Here is a 23316-nt window from a genome sequence, read left to right as displayed (position 1 = left end):
GTTGAGCATCTTTTCATGTGTCTGTTGGCCATCTGTATGTCTTCTTTGGAGAAATGTCGTTCCAGATTCTCTGCCCATTTTTAAGTAGGATTGTTTGGTTTTTGGTGTTGAATTGTGTACATTCTTAAATATCAGATATATCATTTGCAAATATCTTCTCCCATTTGGTAAGTGGTCTTTTTGTTTTGTTGATGGTTTCCTTTGCTGTGCAAAAGCTTTTTATTTTGATGTAGTACAAATAATGTATTTTTGCTTTTGTATCCCTTGCCTTAGGAGACATATCTAGAAAAATATTGCTATGGCCAATGTCAGAGAAATTACCGCCTGTGTTCTCTTCAAGGATTTTTATGGTTTCAGGTCTCACCTTTAGGCCTTTAATCTGTTTTGAGTTTTTGTGTTTAGTGTTAGAAATGGTCCAGTTTCATTCTTTTACATGTAGCTGTCCAGTGTTCCTAGCATCATTTATTGAAAACACTGTCTTTTCCCCATTGTATATTCTTGCCTCCTTTTTCATAGGTTAATTGACCATGTAATTGTGGGTTTCTTTCTGGGGTCTCAGTTCTGTTTCATTGATCTATGTGTCTATTTCTGTGCCAAGTTGGAGAACATATTTTGTAAGATTTAAATTATTTTAAATTTATTGAGACACGTTTAATGGCCTGGAATATGGTCTAATCTGAAAAATATTCCATGTTTGAGTAGAATGTGTATTGTGCTATTGTTTGGTGGAGTGTTCTATAATGTTTGTTACATCTAGTTCGTTTACAGTATGGTTCAATTCTTCTATAGCCTTGTCAGTCTTCAATCTAGTTGTTTGTGTTCATTGTTTCAAGTTGGGTATTAAAGTTGTAACTGCTGGGGTGCCTAGGTGGCTGTCCTTAAGCATCTGCCATCAGCTCAGGTCATGATCCCAGAGTCCTGGGATTGAGCCCCGCATTGGGCTCCCTGCTCCATGGGAAGCCTGCTTCTCCCTCCCTCACCCCCCTGCTGTGTTCCCTCTCTCGCTGTGTCTCTCTGTCAAATACATAAATAAAATCTTTAAAAAATGGTTGGTAACTGCTGTTTTTGAATTATTGCTCCCTTTGATTCTACCAGTTTTTGCTTCATGTATTTTGGGGCTCAGTTGTTAGGTGCATATATATTAATAATTGTTACATCTTTTGAATGGATTGGCCCTTTCATCATTACAAAATACCTATTTCCAATATTTTTTCTTGTGTTAAAGACTATTTTGTCTCATATTAGTATAGTCCTCTAGCTCTGTTATGGCTGTTTGTATAGCATATCTTTTTCCATCTTTGTTTTCTATCTGTTTGCATCTCTGAATCTAAAGTGTATCTCCTGTAGATATATGGTTGGGATTTAAAAAAAAAAAAATACAGCCTGACAACTTCTGAATTTTGATTGGATTGTTTAATCATTCACATTTAATGTTATTATTGATATTGTTGGATTTACATTTGCTGTTCTGCTTTTTGTTTTGTCTCGTATCTTTTTTGTTCCTCTTCACTATACATTTTTTCCAGTATAGCATTTCATTTACTTTAATGATTTTGACTATATATTTTGAGTTTGTTAAAAAACGGTTGCTCCATGCCTTGCATATACATAATGAGTTATCAGAATACATTTCATATCTATGCTAACTTAATTCCAATGAGATATAGAAATTTACTCCTATATCTCTCTATTACTTTTCTCCCTTTTGCTATATTTTAATACATTTTTACAACTATGTATGATACAAGCCCAACAATACAATGTTATATTTTATTACTTTATATAATTTAATGCATTTTAAATCAACTGAGAGAAGAAAAGAGAGTACATATATATTTATAGAGAATTTACTTATTAAACTTGTTTACCATTTCTGTTTCTTTTTACTTCTTCTTATGGATTTGAATTCACTACTGATGTCATTTCCTTACTCCAACACAGGTTTTCTCCCACTTGCCTTCTGTGTTGTTTTTGTCAACTGTTTCATTTTTGTATGTTATAGGCTCAACACAATTTATATACATGTTTTTTTTCCAAGCAAATTAATTAATTAATTTAGTTTCAAGTTTTAATTTAAATTCTAGTTGGTTAACATATAAGGTAATAGTTTCAGGAGTAGAATTTAATGTTTCATCACTTACATATACTACCCAGTGCTCATCACAAGTACCCTCTTTAATACCCATCACCCATTTAGCCCATCCTCTGCCCACCTCCCCTCCATCAACCCTCAGTTTGTTCTCTATCATTAAGAGTCTCTTACGGTTCCTCTCTTTTTTCTCCTTCTCTTATGTTCATCTGTTTTGTTTCTTAAATTCCATATATGAGTGAAACCATATGGTATTTGTCTTTCTCTGACTCACTTATTTCACTTAGTGTAATACTCTCCTAGCTCCATCCACGTCATGGCAAATGGCAAGATTTCATTCTTTTTGAAGGCTGAGTAATATTCCATTGTATACATATACCACATCCTCCTTATCTATTCATTATTTGGTGGACATTTGAGCTGGTTTCATAATTTGGCTATTGTTGATAATGCTGCATTGGGGTGCATGTGCCCCATCAAATCAGTATTTTTGTATCCTTTGGGTAAATACCCAGTAGTGCAATTGGTGGGTTTTAGGGTTACTGCTTTTTAAAATCAGTTTATAGAATAAAGGAGAAAAAACATTATTTTGTCTTTTATAATTGCTGATAATTCCCTTATCAGTGCTCTTGTTTCTCATGTGGATCAGATTGCTGTCTGGTATCACTTGCTTTCAGACTGAAAAACTTCCTTTAGTATTTCTTGTAAGGTGGGTCTGCTAGTAACAAATTTTCTGAGTTTTGTTTATCTGGGAATATTTATTTCACCTTCAGTTTGAAATAGTTTTGTTGGTTATAAGATTCTTGGCTGACAGGTGTGGTTTTTCCCCCAGCACTTTAAATATGTCACTGCACTGTCTTCTGGACTTCATTGTTTCTAATGAGAAGTCAACTGTTAATCTTATGGGGGGTTCCCTTGTGTATGATGAGTCATTTTTCTCTTGCTGTTTTCAAGATTTTCTCTTTGTCTTCATTTCAACATTTTGACTATGAGGTGTCCACGTGTGTATCTCTTTGAATTTATCCTACTTAGAAGTTTTTGAGCTTCTTGGATGTGTACATTAATGTTTTTCATCCAATTTGTGAAGTATTAAGCCATTATTTTGTTGAATATTCAATCTGCTCCTTTTTCTCTCTTTCTATTTGGTATTGCCAGTATATCCATATCGGTTTAGTTAATGGTATCCCACATTTCTTAGAGCCTCTGTTCATATCTTGTGTGTGTGTGTGTGTGTGTGTGTGTGTGTGTGTGTGTGTGTGTGTTCTGCAGATTGCATAATCTCTGTTTATTTATCTTCATATTCTGCCAGGATTCTTCTGCCAGCTTAAATATACTGTTGAGTCCCTCTAGTGAATTATTCATTTCACTTATTGTACTTTTCAACTCTAGGATTTCCATTGAGTTCCTTTTCTAATTTATTTGTCTTCATTGATATTTTCTATTTTATGAGAGCTTGTCATTGTCCTTTAATTTTGAAAATGACCTTATTTCATTCTTTGAACATATTTATAATAACTGATTTGAAATTTTGTTGGCCATATTCAATATCTGCACCTCTCAGTCAGTTTCTATTCCCTTTCTGTACATAAGTCACACTTTCTTGTTTTTTTACATGTCTCATGATTTATTGTTGAGAACTATATCTTTTAAGTAATATACTAACTGATCTCCACCCCTGCTGCTGTTTGCTTAATGACCTGGATGGATTAGTTCAGTGAAGTTTAACTCCCTCATCCCCTGCAGCCTCTAATCTCACTCCCTATAAGGCATAGCCTTGGGTATCTGCATAGTCTCCCTGACCACCAAATAGTGACAATGATGTTTACCGTGCTGTTTTTGACTATCTCCTTCCCTGATTTCCCCACTAAGCTTTGGGCTGGTAGCCTCCACCAATTGTTAAGTGATAGCTCTATCTAGAGTATAATTCAATTACAGTTGAACCCTTTACAAGGGCAAGGTTTTGGTAGTTTTGAGACTTTTTCTGACCCCAGGGCTCTTCTAAGCTGTCTCCATCCCTGATTTTCTCTGTTAAGCTTTAGCTGGTCTACTATTTCACCCTCTTAATTATGCATTTTTAGAAAAATGGAATTACGTAAATTTGATTTGGTCTTGAATGCCAAAGATCTGAATGTGCTCCCACAAAATGAAGTCAAATATTTCTGTGAAAATAAAAGGAAACCTCTTTTTAAAAAATGGAGTTAGGGGGCCAGAGGGGGACCTCTCATGTCTTACCACTTATCATCAATTGCAGATCCCAACAGGAAGACACATACCTTGCAAGTTGATACTACTTTAGCTACTTTACTATCCCAGGAGGAGGAAGAAAGATTTTCCTGTCCCCCTGCACCAGATCAGCCAATGAGAGACAGTCACACCTCAGCCAATAAGAGACTGTCAAGCTCCACCAATGAGAAGCCACTATATTTCCAGCTCGCAGTTTACTCCAATGGACTTTCTGCTCTCTTCTCCTTTGTTCTATGGACTTGCCATAGATTGCTTGTTCCAAATTGCAATTCTCTACTGTTCCCAAATAAATTCATGTTCGCTGGTAAGATAGCTGACAGTTTTATTTAAGATAAATATTACTTGGTGTCAGAAGTGGGATCCAGACAAGACCCCCAACAACTCCTGGGCTGGTGAGCAAACAGATGCTGGTCTCCACAGAGCTAACTGAGCTCACTGCTTTCTTGATGACCCTGGAGTGTGAGGGTAAGTTTTCTTCTGGATCTTGAGTTCTGCTCTCTTTGTGTTTTGAGCTCTCTCTGCTTTATTCAGGGTCTGTTAAGTCCTTGTCCTTCCTGAGAGTGCTCATTTGGCCTTTGGTTCCACTCTTTTTCAGAACTGAACTTTTCTTGTTGAAACTATGCCTGCTGGAACTGTGCTGGCTTTTGGTCTGATTCCTTTGGAAAGAGGCTCTTCCTAGTGGAACTGTGCTGTTTAGGAATTTTCTTTTGACTTTAGAAAAAAACCTCTAATAAAAGGGATCTCAGTCATCAAAGTGCAGGGAGCCCCCCCGTCTGGGACCTCAACCAGGTTTATGTTTAAAAATCATGGCCTCTCCTCAACTACATGGACTAACTTAACCAAAAGTAATGTGGAACTTCAGTGGCCAATATGGAGGAATTTTGATCTTCCCAAACTTGTTTTACCTAAAATTACATTAGAAACCCATGGCTCCAAACAAAGCAAAACAAAGTAACAAACTGAATGGGGTGTCTATTTTAATTGGTACCTTGAGGGTGCCAAATATTTTCAGGATTCTAAGTTTGCATCTTTGCAAAAATATTATTTCTAAATTAACTGAGGCAAAAGGGGGGAAATAAATCTAGAATTCAGATTGATATTTATACAGCCAATTAGCTACCATTGTTCTTATGGACAAAATCTTCATCTGATACTGGTAGAATCTACACTGCATCTCCCATCAAGATTCAAAAAGATCCCACAAAACCTCTCCCCGGAATTAATCAATACCCTATAAATAAAGAAGCCCTACAGATTATCAGGCCCAAAATAGAAGATTACAAGGCTCAGAGTCTCATTATATGCTGTACTAGTCCCTATATTACTCCTAATTTACCTGTGAGAAAGCCCAACAGCCAAGGATCGAGGTTTGTCTAGGATCTCTGAGCAATAAATAACACTGTATTCCTTCAGCACCCTGTTGTTCCTAACCCCCCATGTTCTACTGATATCCATTCCCATTGATAGCAAGTTTTTTTTCACTGTAATAGATCTATGCAGCGCATTTTTAGTATTCCAGTTGATAAGGATGCCAATATCTATTTACTTTCACTTAGGAAGAACAGAAATAACATCTGCACAGTAATGCACCAGGTTTCACACAGTGTCCTTCTTACTTTTTACAAAACGTAAAAGCTGATTTGGATGATACACTTTTCTGCAGGCTTTACTTTGCTACAATATGTAGATGATTTGCTTCTTAAACTTCTTCACAGGAAGAGAGCACCCACGTGTTAAAACTTTTGGCCTTAAAGGTACATAAAATCTCCAGAGAAAAACTGCAGTTTGCTCAAACTCAAGTTTGACACTTAGGGCCTCTGACCAGGGAACAAGGACTACATTTGGATCCAGATGAAACTCCTCATAGCTACTTAGCATTGATACATCATCTGACACCTGTGGCAATTTACAGCAGACTCTTCTAACCAATGGAGATTTTTCATGATTTACTGGTGGTTCTTATTTAGAGGATAAGAATGGTAAACATCAAGCTAGGTATGTTATTTCAACTCCTTTTGAATTCATTGAGGCAACACCTTTACATTTTGGCTACTACAGCCTAACAGGTTATTATGTCTTTACTCAAGTTTGTACCTTTGCCAAGGGTGTGCAAACATTTATATTGATAGTTGGTATGCCTTTGTGGTAGCTCATGACTTTGGAATATATGGAAAAAAGTGAGGTGTCCTTACCTCCAGTGGATTTAATCTTTTTTTTAAAAAAGATTTTATTTATTTGACAGAGAGAGACACAGTGAGAGAAGAAACACAAGCAGGGGGAGTGGGAGAGGGAGAAGCAGGCCTCCTGCTGAGCAGGGAGCCCGACGCCGGGCTCAACCCCAGGACCCTGGGATCATGACCTGAGCCAAAGGCAGATGCTTAACGACTGAGCCACCCAGGCGCCCCCAATGGATTTAATCTGAAAAATGTCTCCTATGTCCAAAATTTATTAGATGACATAATTTTGTGAGCTGCTCTGATTATTATTAAGATTCCTGGGCATTGTAGACTTGACTCCTTGGAGGCCAAAGGAGCCCACTTCTCTGTTATTTCCACAAAAAAACATTGCTTTCATGAAAACCAAGAGCCAAACCTCTGTCATGGTCTAAAGGGATGTTTTCTTAAATGCTAATTTGGAAAAACTGACAAGAGATACCAAACAATTAGCCCCAGAGAAGGAAAAAAATATTGAAAATCTAACAATTATCAGTTGAATAAGAAGAGAACTCTGGTTTGGACCAAATAACTCTCTAACTTTACCAGAAATTCTAAAATTCCCAATACTTACAACTGTACATGCATTAAACCATTGATCTACTGGCAGAATGATAGCATTCATGAACCAAAATTGGTTGGGAAATATTAATAAGGCTGCAAAAGTGTCTACTTTTGTCCAAAGTATAATCCAGGGAAACCTGTCCACACAAATGAATTTCATACAGCTTCCTCATCTCATGGACATAAATATGTTTTAGTCATGGTTTGTATTTTTTCTCACTGGACTGAAGTTGTTTCTTCTAGACAGGCCAATGCTTTTATCATGGCTTAGAATTCTGTCAGAAAATATTATCCCTACTTGGGGAGTCCCTCTTGAACTTTATAGTGACTGGGGAATCCATTTTACTGGCCAGGTGCTTTGACAACTCTATGATGTTTGGCCGGTTTGACAACACTGTCATTGTACATAACATCTTTAATTCTCAGGGATAGTCAAAACACACTAAGGGAACTATTAAGACTCAACTGGCAAAATTTGTAGAGATCCTCCAAATATACTGGCTAAGGCATTGCTGTTAGCCCTAAATCTCAGGTCCATCTCCTCTGAAACGTGTAGACTCCCATCCTTTGAGATAGTCACAGGGCACCCAATGCACTTGTCCCTGCCTCCTCTAACCCACAGCTGATAAAAAGAGATATGCTTCAATATTATAAAAGCCTAACTGTCTTTTGGAAATGACACCTCCAGAAAGAATCTCTTTAATTTCACTGGAAGGACTCTTATCAGGACTGCAAACCAATGCTTGTGCCACCAAAACCCAAGGGATAGACTCTTGGATTCATGAGACACATCTGAAGAAAGCACCAAACTCTGACTGGACCTGCACACCACCAGGTGTCCTGAAAGTAAAGATTTCCTGGAATTAAAGCAGAAAACACCTGGGAAGACAGCTTTCCTACTATGTCCAGACCAGGTCTGTGTATCCTTGTCTGCATTTCCGAAACCCTTGTGAAAGGGAAAAACTTCTTTTGGCCTTTGGGAAACAGCCTCATCATGATTCTATGAGTTTTTTGAAGGATTAGAAAGTTCAGAATTTACAAAAGTCTTTCTTTCATCCAAACTATTAACTGATTTTGGCTTCTTATCCAAATGAATGGCCTTAGAATTTGCAACCTTACAGGTTGTATTATCAGTAACACATTTGGCTCCAAATGGTTCTTTTGAGATAACAATACTGTTTTAATACATCTTTGAAGTTTTGCTGTTTTGCAAAAAGTTCATTAGCTATTGCTTCATATTTATACCTGCACTGGATCTTCCCAAATACATTTGGTTAATTCTTCAGTGTACTCTTCTAGTATTCACTATTCTGCTCTCATGGCCACTTTAAGTGGGGACTTCTGGGAGGCATGCATGACTCCAGATTTGCCTCTGTATGGAGAACTTTTCTCCCCTAAGTTGGAATAAATGCCAATAAATATTTCAGTTTTATACTTTCAAACCTAGCGTCCTGGTTTTGTACCATCATACAATTTGGAATTGTAAATTACTTATTCTGTATGTATAATTATTTTAAGTTTTGCATTTTGTTGCCTGTCAAACTTTTGTAAAAATGATGTACCCAATGAGGAGATGATCTTTAGTGCTTACAATCTTGATAAATATGGATTATAGATGGGAGGTGCCTGGGAGGTTTCCCTTCTGACCTTCCTTGTTACTCAAATGTGGTCTTAGGTGGTTTCCAACTGTTGTGCACTTTCCCTCTGACTTAGGATGAGATGACCAGGAAAGGTCTTTCCTGGCACTGAGGGACAAAACCACCAAATACGGAAAACCTGATTCTTGGTCAGAGGTTCTTTTGAAGAAAGATCTTGACCAAAAGTGAGAAGTGTGAAACTCAAAGGAAACCTCATTTAAAATGGAGTAGGGGGTGAGGGGGAGAAAAGATGGCAGAGGAGTAGGGGACCCTATTCCAAGTGGTCCCTGAAATTGAGCTGGATATCTACCAGACCACTCTGAGCACCCACGAAATCAGCCTGAGATGTAAGAAGATCTGGATCTCTACAAACAGAATATCTCAGATAGTTGGTTTCGAGGTACGGAGCAGGGAGCCGTGATTCCGCTGGCAGATATCGGAGGATAAACAGCAGCAGGAGGGAGCCTGGCCATGGGGACCCTACACCACTGGTGGGCAATAGCCTCCTGTGCTAGGGAGAGGGCACAGACTTGCAGACTGGTAGCGGCAGGGAAAGGACTTTAGGGCAGCCCCGGGACAGAAACCCGGAGCGGCAGGTTTCGAGTGCGAACTAGGAGTGGTTGGCAGTTTTAGAAGCACAAAGGGTGGAGACGTGCCCCGACCTTGAGGCAGGACTGGGGCACTGCAGAGGGGCGCACAACCCAAGACACTGCAGTTTATAGCAGCACAGACAGAAACGGAGATAGTGTGGCCTGGAGAGCTCACTGAAGAACAGACTGCGATCTCTGCTCTGAGGCAGAGGGCTGGAAATGGTCTCTTCTGCTCCAACTCTCAGAAGAGACCTGGAAAGCCACCAGAGAACAAAAGCCCCCAAAACTGGTTCTCACTGAGCCCATCCCCTGCCACAGGGGGGCAGGGCAACTCCGCCCAAACAGGGTTGCCTGAGTAACAGCACGGCAGGCCCCTCTGCCAGAAGACAGGCTGGAAGAACAAGAGGCCAGCAACCCTAAGGTCCCTAGAAAACAGGTGCATCTTGCTTGGGTTCTGGTCAATAATTTGGACTCTATACATTCCCTCAACAACCCATCAACAGAATGACTAGGAGGAGGAACCCCCAAAATAGGAAAGACTCAGAAATTATGACTTATGCTGCAGATTTACAAATGGATGCAGATATAACCAAGATGTGGGAGATGGAATTCAGGTTAGCAATTGTGAAGATAATAGCTAGAATGGAGAAATCAATTAATGGCAACATAGAATCTCTAAGGGCAGAAATGAAAGCTGAATTGGCAAAACTTAAAAATGCTATCAATGATATCCAATCTAATCTAGATAATCTAACAGCTAGGGTAAGTGAGGCAGAAGAACAAATCAGTGACCTGGAAGACAATTTAATAGATAAAAAGGGAAAAGAAGAGGCCAGGGAAAAACAACTCAAGAACCCATGAAAATAGAATCAGAGAAATAAGTGACACCACGAAGCGTTCCAATGTCAGAATTATTGGAATCCTGGAGGGAGTGGAGAGAGAGAGGACTAGAAGATATATTTGAGCAAATCATAGCTGAGAACTTCCCTAATCTGGGGAATGAAACAAACATTCGTGTCCTAGAGGCAGAGAGGACCCCTCCCAAGATCAAGGAAAACAGGCCAACGCCCCGGCATGTAATAGTAAAACTCGCAAATCTTAGAACCAAGGAAATCATCTTAAGGGCAGTTAGGGGGAAGAGATTCCCAATGTACAGAGGGAGGAACATCAGAATAACATCAGACCTATCCACAGAGACCTGGCAAGCCAGAAATTGCTGGCAAGACATATTCAGGGTACCAAACGAGAAGAACATGCAGCCAAGAATACTTTATCCAGCAAGGCTGTCATTTAGAATGGATGGAGAGATGCAGAGCTTCTGAGACCGGCAGAAACTGAAAGAATATGTGACCACTAAGCTGGCCCTGCAAGAAATATTAAGGGGGTTCTATAAAAGGAGAAAGACCCCAAGAGTGATATACAACAGAAACTTACAGGGACAATCTATAAAAACAACATCTTCACAGGCAACATGATGACAATTAATTCATATCTTTCAATAATCACTCTCAGTGTATATGGCCTAAATGCTCCCATAAAACGGCACAGGGTTGAAGATTGGATAAAAATACAGGACCCATCCATATGCTGTCTACAAGAGACTCATTTTGAACCTAAAGATACATCCAGACTGAAAGTGAAGGGATGGAGATCCATCTTCCTTGCCAGCGGACCTCAAAAGAAAGCTGGGGTAGCAATTCTTATATCAGACAAATTCGATTTTAAACTAAAGTCTGTAGTTAGAGACACAGAAGGACACTATATCATTCTTTTTTTTTTTTAAGATTTTATTTATTTATTTGAGAGAGAGAATGAGATAGAGAGAGCACGAGAGGGAAGAGGGTCAGAGGGAGAAGCAGACTCCCCGCTGAGCAGGGAGCCCAATGCGGAACTCGATCCTGGGACTCCAGGATCATGACCTGAGCCAAAGGCAGTCGCTTAACCAACTGAGTCACCCAGGCGCCCCGACACTATATCATTCTTAAAGGGTCTATCCAACAAGAAGATCTAACAATTGTAAATATCTACGCCCCCAACATGGGAGCAGCCATCTACATAAGCCAGCTGTTAACCAAAATAAAGAGTCATATTGATAACAATACATTAATTGTAGGATGCCTCAATACTCCACTCTCAGCAATGGACAGATCATCTAAGCCGAAAATCAACAAGGAAACAAGAGCTTTGAATGATACACTGGACCAGATGGACTTCATAGATATTTACAGAACATTCCACCCTAAAACAACAGAATGCTCATTCTTCTCGAGCGCACATGGAACTTTCTCCAGAGTAGACCACATACTGGGTCACAAATCAGGTCTCAACTGATACCAAAAGACTGAAATTATTTCCTGCATATTCTCAGACCACAATGCTTTAAACTGGAACTCAATCACAAGAAAAATTTTGGCAGAAATTCAAACACTTGGAAGCTAAAGACCACTTTGCTCAAGAATGTTTGGGTCAACCAGGAAATCAAAGAACTTAAACAATTCGTGGAAATCAATGAGAATGAAAACACATCAGTCCAAAACCTATGGGATACTGCAAAGGCAGTCCTAAGGGGGAAATACATAGCCATCCAAGCCTCACTCAAAAAAACGGAAAAATCCCGAATTCACCAACTAACTCTACACCTAAAAGAACTAGAGAAAAAGCAACAAACGATGCCTAAGCCATGCATTAGAAGAGAAATAATTAAGATTAGAGCAGAGATCAATGAATTAGAAACCAGAAACCTAGTAGATCAGATCAATGAAACTAGAAGTTGGTTCTTTGAAAGAATTAATAAGATCAATAAACTACTGGCCAGACTTACCCAAAAGAAAAGAGAAAGGATCCAAATTAATAACATTATGAATGAAAGGGGAGAGATCACGAGTAACACCAAGGAAATAGAAACAATTATTAGAAAGTATTATCAACAACTATATGCCAATAAACTGAGCAATCTGGATGAAATGGAGGCCTTCCTGGAAACCTATAAGCTGCCAAGACTGAAACAGGAAGAAACTGACAACCTGAATAGGCCAATAACCAGTAATGAGATTGAAGCAGTGATCAAAAACCTCCTAAAAAACAAGAGTCCAGGGCCTGATGGATCCCCTGGGGAATGCTACCAAACATTCAAAGAAGAAATAATACCTATTCTACTGAAGCTGTTTCAAAAAATAGAAACAGAAGGAAAACTTCCAAACTCATTCTATGAGGCAAGCATTACCTTAATCCCCAAACCAGGCAAAGACCCCATCAAAAAGGAGAATTTCAGACCGATGTCCCTGATGAATATGGATTCCAAAATCCTCAACAAAATCCTAGCTAATAGGATCCAACAATACATTAAAAGGATCATCCACCACGACCAAGTGGGATTTATCCCCGGAATGCAAGGGTGGTTCAACATTTGCAAATCAATCAATGTGACAGAACACATTAAGAAGATGGGAGAGGGCGCCTGGGTGGCTCAGTTGGTTAAGCGACTGCCTTCGGCTCAGGTCATGAACCTGGAGTCCCGGGATCGAGTCCCGCATCGGGCTTCCTGCTCGGCGGGGAGTCTGCTTCTCCCTCTGACCCTCCCCCTGCTCATGTGCTCTCTCTCTCTCTCTCATTCTCGCTCTCTCAAATAAATAAATAAATAAAATCTTTAAAAAAAAAAAGATGGGAGAGAAGAATCATATGGTCCTCTCAATTGATGCAGAAAAAGCATTTGACAAAATACAACATCCTTTCCTGATTAAAACTCTTCAGAGTACAGGGATAGAGGGAACATTCCTCAAGTTCATAAAATCCATCTATGAAAGGTCCACAGCGAATATCATCCTCAATGGGGAAAAGCTGAGAGCCTTTCCCTTAAGATCAGGAACACGTCAAGGATGCCCACTCTTGCCACTATTGTTCAACATAGTACTAGAAGTCCTAGCAACAGCAATCAGACAACAAAAAGAAATAAAACGTATTCAAATTGGCAAAGAAGAAGTCAAACTTTCTCTTTTCACAGATGACATGATACTTTATGTGGAAAACCCAAAAGACTCCACCCCCAAATTACTAGAACTCATACAGCAATTCAGTAATGTGGCAGGATACAAAATCAATGTGCAGAAATCAGTTGCTTTCTTGTACACTAACAATGCAACTGTAGAAAGAGAAATTAGAGAAACAATTCCATTTACAATAGCACCAAAAACCATTAAGATACCTCGGAATAAATCTAACCAAAGAGGTAAAGAATCTATACTCTAGGAACTACAGAACACTCATGAAAGAAATTGAAGAAGACACAAAAAGATGGAAAAACATTCCATGCTCATGGATCAGAAGAATAAACATTGTTAAAATGTCTATGCTACCCAGATCAATCTATACCTTCAATACTATCCCAATCAAAATTCCAATGACATTTTTCAAAGTGCTGGAGCAAACAATCCTAAAATTTGTATGGAACCAGAAAAGACCCCGAATCGCCAAGGAAATGTTGAAAAAGAAAAACAAAGCGGGGGGCATCACGTTGCCAGATTTCAAGCTATATTACAAAGCTGTGATTACCCAGACAGCATGGTACTGGCACAAAACATAGATCAATGGAACAGAATAGAAAACCGAGATATGCACCCTCAACTCTATGGTCAAATCATCTTCGACAAAGCAGGAAAAAATATGCAATGGAAAAAAGACAGTCTCTTCAATAAATGGTGCTGGGAAAATTGGACAGTCACATACAGAAGAATGAAACTCGACCATTCTCTAACACCATACACAAAGATAAACCCAAAATGGATGAAAGACCTCTATGTGAGACAGGAATCCATCAAAATCCTAGAGAACATAGGCAGTAAACTCTTTGACATCGGCCACAGCAACATTTTTCAAGATACATCTCCAAAGGCTAGTGAAACAAAAGCAAAAATGAACTTTTGGGACTTCATCAAAATAAAAAGCTTCTGCACAGCAAACAGTCAACAAAACAAAGAGGCAACCCACAGAATGGGAGAAGATATTTGCAAATGACACTACAGATAAAGGGCTGGTATCCAAGATCTGTAAAGAACTTCTCAAACTCAACACCCAAAAAACAAATAATCAAGTCAAAAAATGGACAGAAGACATGAAAAGACACTTCTCTGAAGAAGACATATAAATGGCTAACAGACACATGAAAAAATGTTCATCATCATTAGCCATCAGGGAAATTCAAATCAAAACCACACTGAGATACCACCTTACACCAATTAGAATGGCAAAATTGGACAGGGAAAGAAACAACCAATGTTGGAGAGGTTGTGGAGAAAGGGGAACCCTCTTACACTGTTGGTGGGAATGCAAGTTGGTACAGCCACTTGGGAAAACATTGTGGAGGTGCCTCAAAAAATTAAAACTAGAGCTACCCTATGGCCCAGCAATTGCACTCCTGGGTATTCACCCCAAAGACACAGATGTAGTGAAAAGAAGGGCCATATGCACCCCAGGGTTCATAGCAGCAATGTCCGCAATAGCCAAACTGTGGAAAGAGCCGAGATGCCCTTCAACAGATGAATGGATAAAGATGTGGTCCATATATACAATGGAATATTACTCAGCCATCAGAAAGGATGAATACTCAACTTTTACATCAACAGGGGTGGGACTGGAGGAGATTGTGCTAAGTGAAATAAGTGAAGCAGAGAAAGTCAATTATCATATGGTTTCACTTATTTGTACAACATAAGGAATAGCATGGAGGACATTAGGAGAAGGAAAGGAAAAATGAAGAGGGGGGGAATCGGAGGGAGAGATGAACCATGAGAGGCTATGGACTCTGAGAAACAAACAGGGTTTTAGAGGGGAGTGGGGAGGGGGAATTGGTTAGCCCGGTGATGGGTATTAAGGAGGGCACGTACTGCATGGAGCACTGGATGTTATATGAAAACAATGGATTGTGGATCACCACATCAAAAACTAATGATGTATTGTATGGTGAATAATATAACATAATAAAATTTAAAAAATAAAAAATAAAAAATAATTAGTATTCCCTTAAAAAAAAAAAATGGAGTAGGGGGGCCAGAGGTCGGAGCTCTCACACCCTGCTACTCATCATCAACTGCAGACCCCAACAGGAAGAGACAAGTCTATACCACTTTAGCTACTTTACTATTCCAGCAGGAAAAAGAAGCTCTTCTCATCCCCCTAGCAATAGCCCAGCCAATGAGAGGCTGTCACAGCCCAGCCAATGAGAGGCCATCAAAGCCCAGCCAATGAGACAGTCACAGCTCAACCAATGAGAAGCCATTACACTGCTCCCAGTTTACTCCAATGGACTTTTTGTTGATAAGAGCCCTCCCAACTCCCCCTTTCCTCTATAAGAGAGCATTCTTATTGTTTGTTCTCTGGACTTGCCTATGGTTTTGCCCTAGTGTGCTTGTCTCAAATTTTAATTCTCTGCTATTTCCAAACAGACTTGCTTTTGTTGGTAAAATAACTGACAGGTTTATTTTTAAGGTTAATAGTTCTTTATCAATTGAAAGAAGTTTATTTTTTTCCTTAGCAACTAAAATTAATTTTTACAGATATCCATTTAAAATGCAACTAAACATAAAGTTGTGAGAGTTAGCTTTACGTGTCAATTTGGCTAGGCTGTGGTGAGAGATTGGTTCAAATACTAGTCTAGATGTTTCTCTGAAGGCATTTATTTTTAAATATTTTTTAAAAACAATTTTCTTTATTTATTTTAGAGAGAGAGAGCATGAGTGAGCAGGGGGAGGAGCAGAGGCGGAGAGAGAGGGAGAGAGACTCTGAAGCAGACTCTACACTCAGCATGGAGCTTGAAGCAGGGCTTGATCTCGTGACCACGAGATCATGATGAGCTGAAACCGAGTTGGAGGCTTCACCAACTCAGCCACCCAGGCACCCCAAAGCCATTTATTTTTAAAGGTGAATAACATCTAAATCAGTGGACTTTGAGTAAAGCAGATTACTTTCCATAACATGGGTGGGCTACATCCAATCAGTTGAAGGACTTAAGAGAAAAAAAACCCTGAGGATCCCCCAGGGAGAAATAATTTTGCGTTCAGTCTTTGGACTCAAGACTGCAACATCAATTTTTTCCTGAGTATACAGGCTTCTAGCCTGCCCTACAGGTTTCATATTTGTCAGGCCCCACAATCACATGAGCCAATTCCTTAAAATCTCTCTCTCTCTCTCTCTACACACACACACACACACACACACACACACACACACACACACACACACACAACCTACTGGGTTTATTTCTCTGGAGAACACTGACTAATTCAGAATTTTGATCATTTTTAGCTAAACAAACATTTGAAATTATAAGAGATGCTTTGTGTTAAAATTTCTATCTTAAGGATAAAAGTACAAAACAGTTCAAACTCACTAAAAAGTAAAGAGATCAAACTAACCAACAGTCATGTATCTAGATTTAACATACGCTAATATTTGTAGCGGGTCTCTTGAAGTCTAAAAAAAGATCTGAAGCATTAAAAATGTAGTTCTTTCAGCTTGAGGGTGGGGGGAGACAACAGACTAACTTTTAAGTTACTCTGAGAAAAGTCTAATGATTTATCTCAACAGGTAAATGAACCCTTACTATACAAATAAAAGATGCAACAATCTTTCATGCCATCCCCTCTTTCCTGAAGAAGAGATCCACCAGCTTCTATGGCCAATCACCCAGTGGTTATGCATGTTCTTCCTGGACTGTCTGTGGAACCCAGAACCTGGATTCCTTGCTAAGGTACCAGCAATATATTATATTTAAATAGAAAATTCCAGAGAAAGAAAGTTTTTAAATGCTCAAAAGTAGTAACAATGAAATATGGTATGCTAATATTGCTAATATTTCCATACACAGAAAATATATTTTTCCTTTGTACATTTGTTTCACTTCTTGGGTTTGATGGCTTATAGTATGATTTGCATATACACCCTTCCCCTTGAGTCTCACAACCCTGAGGCAGCTCGGGGAAATCAACCTCACCCTTGTGGGGAGAGGTGGCTGCTACTTGACTAGCAGGTGGCCATCAGGGACTGACATTCAGGGTTTCTGACTCTTCCCATGTGTGACTCTCACCCCCATGGCACTATGGTTACAGAATTGTCCAAAAAAATGGGGAAAATAGATATAGGATACTCTACTCAACCAGAAACTTGACATGATAATTAAAGATAAATTCAACAAGAGTTGAAACAAAATGTTTTCTGGAAAACTCTGAGGTCTGATTCTGTTATAATCATAACCACTGACAGGGAATAGAGATGGAAAATATCATACAGTACCTGAAGAAGCAAGTCCCCTTCAGGAAACAGTTGTAGATTGACCTGTGGAGAGGTATGCTCACTTCCTCCTGGATTCACGGGTGGGTCAGCTGGGCAGTCTTCAATGCTGTCCCTTAGGGTGGCTGAGGAGGAGAAAGCATTATTGAAAACAAATGTTTAACGATCCTCTTTGGCATAGCTCTTGTTTACGGAAACCATTTTACGGCCACAAAATTTCCCATTAAGTGATCTGGTCTCAATTCCTGGAAAGAAACCCAGGGGCTACTGGAGCTGCTCATGCTTGTTCAAGCTAACATCAATGACAGAGTAGCTGTGAGAAGCCAAGTGTGCTTGAAATCAGAGGAGAACCATTTGTACATAGAGGTCTGGGAGTCATTTTACTTCTTAGTAAGCCTAAAACAAACACCCTTTTTTGTTATTGCAGAACTCTGTGGAAACCAGGGCAATCTTACCTCTGTGCTGTGGCTCAGGACCACCAGAGTGGCCCTGGGTAGGCTGGTTCTGGGGATGTGGCTGGTTGTCTGTGGAGGATAAAGGTATGGGAAAGGGGCTGGTGTGAGGAAGGAATTCAACCCAAGAGCAGCCCCACACTGAGTTGTCCTACAAACAAGACATTCTTCTCTGCAGAGCAAGGCATTTGGGCCAGGCCCAGGCTAGCAGGGATCCAGAATGCCCACACACCTCTAGTTCTGCACCACCCACAGATATGCTCCACATCTTCTCAGGTTTGCACCTCCCTGCACGTTGAGGGCGAACGTGCTTGTCCACCAGGTAGAGCAGCCCCAGCCAGGACATCCCCCGAGTTCCCAGAGGAGTGTGAGCAGTGGGTTCTCATTCAGCCAGTGGTCTCTTTGGGACATGTGGCCATGTGCTTCTCCCCCATGTCTCCAGCAGAATCTCTCATCTGCTTACTCTGCAGTGGGCCCCAGCCTAAGACCCAAGTGATGGGCCACCCAGTCTCCTCTAGCTCAAGTTTGTGGCTTCAAACTACCTCATTTCACACGGCAAAAGAGGCTCTGCCCAGTGCTGTGGGAGCAGGTTCATCCCTGGCTCTCTCCTACTGCCATGCCACCTTTGGAACCCTTCACTTCTCTGAGCCTCACTTTGCTATCTGCATGGGGGATAAATGACAATGCCTCACAGACTCAGATGAGATACCTGGGCAAAAAGCCTGGCTCACAGAGGATGCTCAATAGACAGCAGTTCTTTCTTATGGAGAATAAATTACATAATATGAAAATTATATAATGTTGAGTCACAGAGAAAGAAAGAAAAGAAAGGGAAGCAGGGTAGCCAGATTTGAGGAGCATACAGTGGATGAATATGGGCTAACAGTTTAGTTATGAAACTTTTGAAACATGGCACCTGTCCTGTTGACTGTGGAAGTGGGCGGGGGCAGAGAAATGCTCCCCAGAAGCAGTTGGACATATCTACCCCGTTTACCAACCTTCCAGTGGATGCATAGGGAAATGGCATGAAGGTAGCCAAGAAGGGTTGGGATTGATACAACATGGTCAGAAGAAACAAAATCAGAATGTGCTGAAGAATATGCTCAGAGTTAAGCATATTGATTCAAAGCCCATTTGGACCAACTTTAGACTTTTAGGTCAACTATACCTCTTTTGGCCCAGTGATTTCTTAACAGTATCTCAGAAGAGGCAAAGGTCCAGGTGGTAGAGCTCCCCTTGCGCTGGGAAGGGGGTGCAACAGGAACATGCAGGAGGCTTTGTTCACACACACCCTTTTCCCAGGAGCCTCTGTTTGCATGTCCAGCTCCCAGATACTTTGGGGAAGGTGGTGGTAGGAGGAGTGATAATGGGCAGTGTAATGGGGGGGTGTGGTTAGTGGGTGGAGGAAAATCTCACCCCCACCCCATCAGAGCAGATGGCTCCTCTGCAGCCCCCTGGTCTCTACAGAGCCTCTCTTGGCATCACTGCAGCTCCCTGGTGAGACTAGTGCTTTTCTAACTGCAGAACACTGAGGTTCAGGCCTTGGTGGCCACCCGGCCTTCTGCCTGGTGAACATTCTCTGGAAGAGCAAGCACCCTCAGGGTTGGGGCAGGTGAACTCTCTGGGACATGTCCCTACTGGGTTTGGACAGGCAGTCACTCCATAAAGGGGCTGCAGACTTGTCCCTGACTAAGACAGGTGGTAAGAGTTACAGGGACAGACTGGACACGTTCATCTCATTGCCTTGAGCTTAAAAAAACCATTATGGGTCTTGTTGGTTCTTAACCTCTAGTTGAGGTTAAGAAACATTTTCCAAAAAAAAGTGTGGATTTCTACTTAAATCTTTAATTTTAACTTTAGCCAGTCATTTAAAAAAATATGTCCTTGTTTAGAACATGGAGATTTCTGGAGAAAGGGTGGAAGCTGGTCTTCAGCTGCCCTCTCCCCTGGGGATGTGTGCAGGCAACTGTCTCCCCCTCAGTTCACCTGGGGCGGGTGCTGTGGGCTCCTAGGAGTAGAGGCAGCTGCCTGACTGTGTTTCACACCACACTGGGCGCCTGCCACCCAATGTGCCTGCATGGAGCCCACCTGACCCCTGACCAACACAGAGGACAGAATGTAACCCAGGGTAGCCATCAGCTGCTGGCCTTGGGACAAGCGGTTGCGCCCACCCATGCAGCCCTTTGCCTTGTTGTCTGCCTGTTGGACTCCCTGCCTTGCCTGGTGCAGCCTCTGAAAGGCAGATGGGGGTTAAATAGGTGCCAAGTCCTCAGGGTTTGGTCTCCCTCCTCCATTGACTGGACACTAAATGATAAAGACAAACTGGCACCTGCTCTTTCAGGCACCTTGGAAGGAAAATAAAGAGGGTCACAGAGTCACACACTTCGAAGCTAGATGGCCGGAGCTGCCGAAGGTGTCATGAAGGGGCCAAGGGTTAGCTCAGAGGGGGAGGAGAGCAGGGCAGGGGACAAAATGGGAGGGCAGGGCCATGAGAGCTCCAGAGTTGGGGGCAGGGGAGGAAGACCCGACCGAGCCTTAAGAAGCAGGCTTTAAAGTCCATCCACAGTGGGGAAGGAAGGCCCCAGCCCCCGTCTCAGGCCATGTCAGGAGGAAGCTGGGCCCTTGGATTCTGTGGTTTGGGGAGGCTAGGATCCTATGGACACAGCAGCGTGTCTTGAACAAAGCCTTCGGGGTGGGTGCTGTGGCCCAGCCTTCTGCCTTCTTGAGGGTCCAGCAGGAGTGGGGACCGTTTTCCCCAGGCTGGCTCTTGAGGTGGCTGTGTCCGTCACCCAGACTCTCCCTACTCCTGTCTATACAAGAAACAGCGTTGGAAGTCATTCATCCGTTCGGAGGAGAGACCCAGAGGAGGAGTGTACGGAAGTAACGGGAGCGACAGGACAGAAACCCACAGCTCGGAGCTTGGGCGGCTGAGGATCAAGTGTTTCCATGTGAAAGCAGGTCACAACGCACGAAGGCACACGTGTGCCTCTTTCCTTTGGGCCACCCTGGGGAGAAATCAGACCTCGGGCAGAGGGTCTGAGGTCTCCACCACCGTCAGTGGCCTGCAGCACAGCTGAGTGGGTGAGGACAAGCCCCTGTGCTCATTGGCCCGAACCAGGCCAGCGGTTTTTTCTCTGGAGGAGAAAAGGCCCTGGCCCAGCCCTGGGCAGGCCACCTGGAGGCAGATGGCAGAAGCAAGCAGAGGAGCCATTCAGGGCCTTCGAGTGCTGAGAGGGCTGCAAAGGGCCCCTGCCTCCTTCCTCCGAAGGATTCCAGCCCCCATGGGATTCATGTAGCCTAAAATGAACCATTTTAAACTGAGCAGTTCAGTGGCATTGAGCACATTCACAATGTGGTATGACTGCCACCTCTCTCTGGGTCCAAAATACTGTCAATACCCCCAAAAGAAAATGTTGTACATGTTCAACAGTCCTCCCCAACCCTCTGACCCAGCTCCTGGCCACCACCTCAGATGTGCTTGACCACCGTGTGGACAGGCCACAGCACTGTTGTACCTGACTACATAGCTGTGGCTTCTTTGCAGTTATCACTGCGTTTTGGGCAATTTCCTAATTCCCAGGGTATTTTCAAGGTTGACTGGACCCATCTGATTTTTGAGTTTCTTTTCTGAGCTGCTATGACAATTTGTAACATGTTATTCAGGCCCAAAGTGTTCCTCTGTCCGTCTCACTGCACTGCAGCTTATCAGTTATGGGGGATACGGCCTCCTCCTCCAGGGGAAACAGGAGGCCACAAGCTCACCTGTGCTCAGGTGCATCGCCCAAGTTACTGAGTACAAGTTCCACTTGCAGGAATGGGTTAGAACCATCTTTCAGCAATGACACAGTGAATCATTAGCAGGAAGGACACAGAAGAGCAGACTGTGCCTATCACATGGTAAAGAAGTTTAGAAGAATAAGGGCTCCAGAAGATGATAAGAAATATCCCAGTTCATGTCTTAGTTTTAGAAAAATGAGTGCTTTGTTCTGAGCCAAAGCTCTGCAAGGTGGAGGGACACTTGGTTTATCACAAGAAATGACAAAGCAATGGAAGGAAAGAAGTCAGGTCATCAGCTAGGGACTTCTGCACATGCTAATCTATGAGCCTCATGTGAAACATAGCCAGGCTGGGACCCGTGCCCATCTCCTTCCATGGAGAGCCTGAGAGATGGTGCAGGGCCCAGGGTTTGTAGATCACGTTGGGTATGAACTGATGCACCCGTGTTCTGGTTCCCCTCCTGCACCTGTACTGAGCATAGTGCCTTCTTCCTCTGCCCAAGACCCACATACTGTAATGCAGCTTTTGCCTGGACAGCAGGTAAACTCCAAGTGCATGTATGCACAGCCGCCTCTCATAGCTTGTTTTGGAACCATAGCTGCCACTTACCTGCGAAGTAGCTCTTCACCTTTAGATAGCCCACACTCAGCCTGAGGATGGAGAGTTTGTCAAGGCGGGCCCGCACATCCTCGGGGAAGGGCAGCAAGTTGGTCAGTTTGCTCAGCTCTTGATTCAGGCGGTCCCGGTGCCGTTTAGAAGGGCTGGACTTGGCTCCCTCTGGAGGCTGTGGTTTAGGACTTGACGGAGAGAGAGAAGCAATTATTCTCTACCTTCCTCTTCACTTTCACTTCACTTGTAACTCCCGTGGGTCCCCAATGCCATGCCAGACACTATTCGGCCTCAATTCCTGGTGTTTGGAGACAGAAACGCTTGTTGTACAGTTTCACATTCTGCCCAACCATGAAGCCGCACTGGGGTTCTGCCCTCATTACCCTCCTGGCCAGTGGGCCCTGGGTAGAGATGAGGCCACTTCATACTGTGCACATGTTAGATCTGGTGGTCCTGAAAGCACCAGGGCCTGGAGGCTGGCCATCCCCTCCCACTCTCTGGTAGCCTGACATATTTGCATCCATACGTACTTTTTAAATTAAGAAATCTCCATACCACAATTAACACCAAAAAGGCTGAAATTCCATTTAGGAAATTATAGTTCATTAAGAATTGAACCTACACACACACACAAACATACATTAACATACTTCTGTATATATGCTCTCCTTCTTTCTCTGCACACGCACACCCACACACACCCCAGACCAAGGTACATCATAATTACATTGCTAAAAACCAAAGATGGAGACAGCCAGAGAAAAGACCCATTTCATACAGGTGAATAAAAAGAATGAATGCCAACTTCTCATCAGAAAAAATGCAAGCCAAAGCACAATGGCACGACATCTTTAAGGTATC

General features: G+C 42.0%; 1 protein-coding gene across 1 annotated transcript in view; it reads right to left on the bottom strand.

Annotated features, from left to right (window-relative positions):
* Positions 1-23316, bottom strand: part of LOC114203281 (uncharacterized) — a 58650-nt gene that overhangs the window by 23977 nt on the left and 11357 nt on the right. The window contains 2 exon segments of the mRNA XM_088018956.1: positions 17621-17742; positions 22456-22643. Of these exon segments, the coding sequence (XP_087875082.1) occupies positions 17621-17742; positions 22456-22643 (310 nt within the window).

Source organism: Eumetopias jubatus, unplaced genomic scaffold, assembly GCF_037043125.1.
Source record: "Eumetopias jubatus isolate StellerSeaLion01/CBP00866 unplaced genomic scaffold, mEumJub1_p1.0 scaffold_1, whole genome shotgun sequence".
NCBI classification, from domain to species: domain Eukaryota; kingdom Metazoa; phylum Chordata; class Mammalia; order Carnivora; family Otariidae; genus Eumetopias; species Eumetopias jubatus.
Note: the sequence above shows the minus strand (reverse complement) of the source record. Positions and strands in the feature narration are given on the sequence as shown.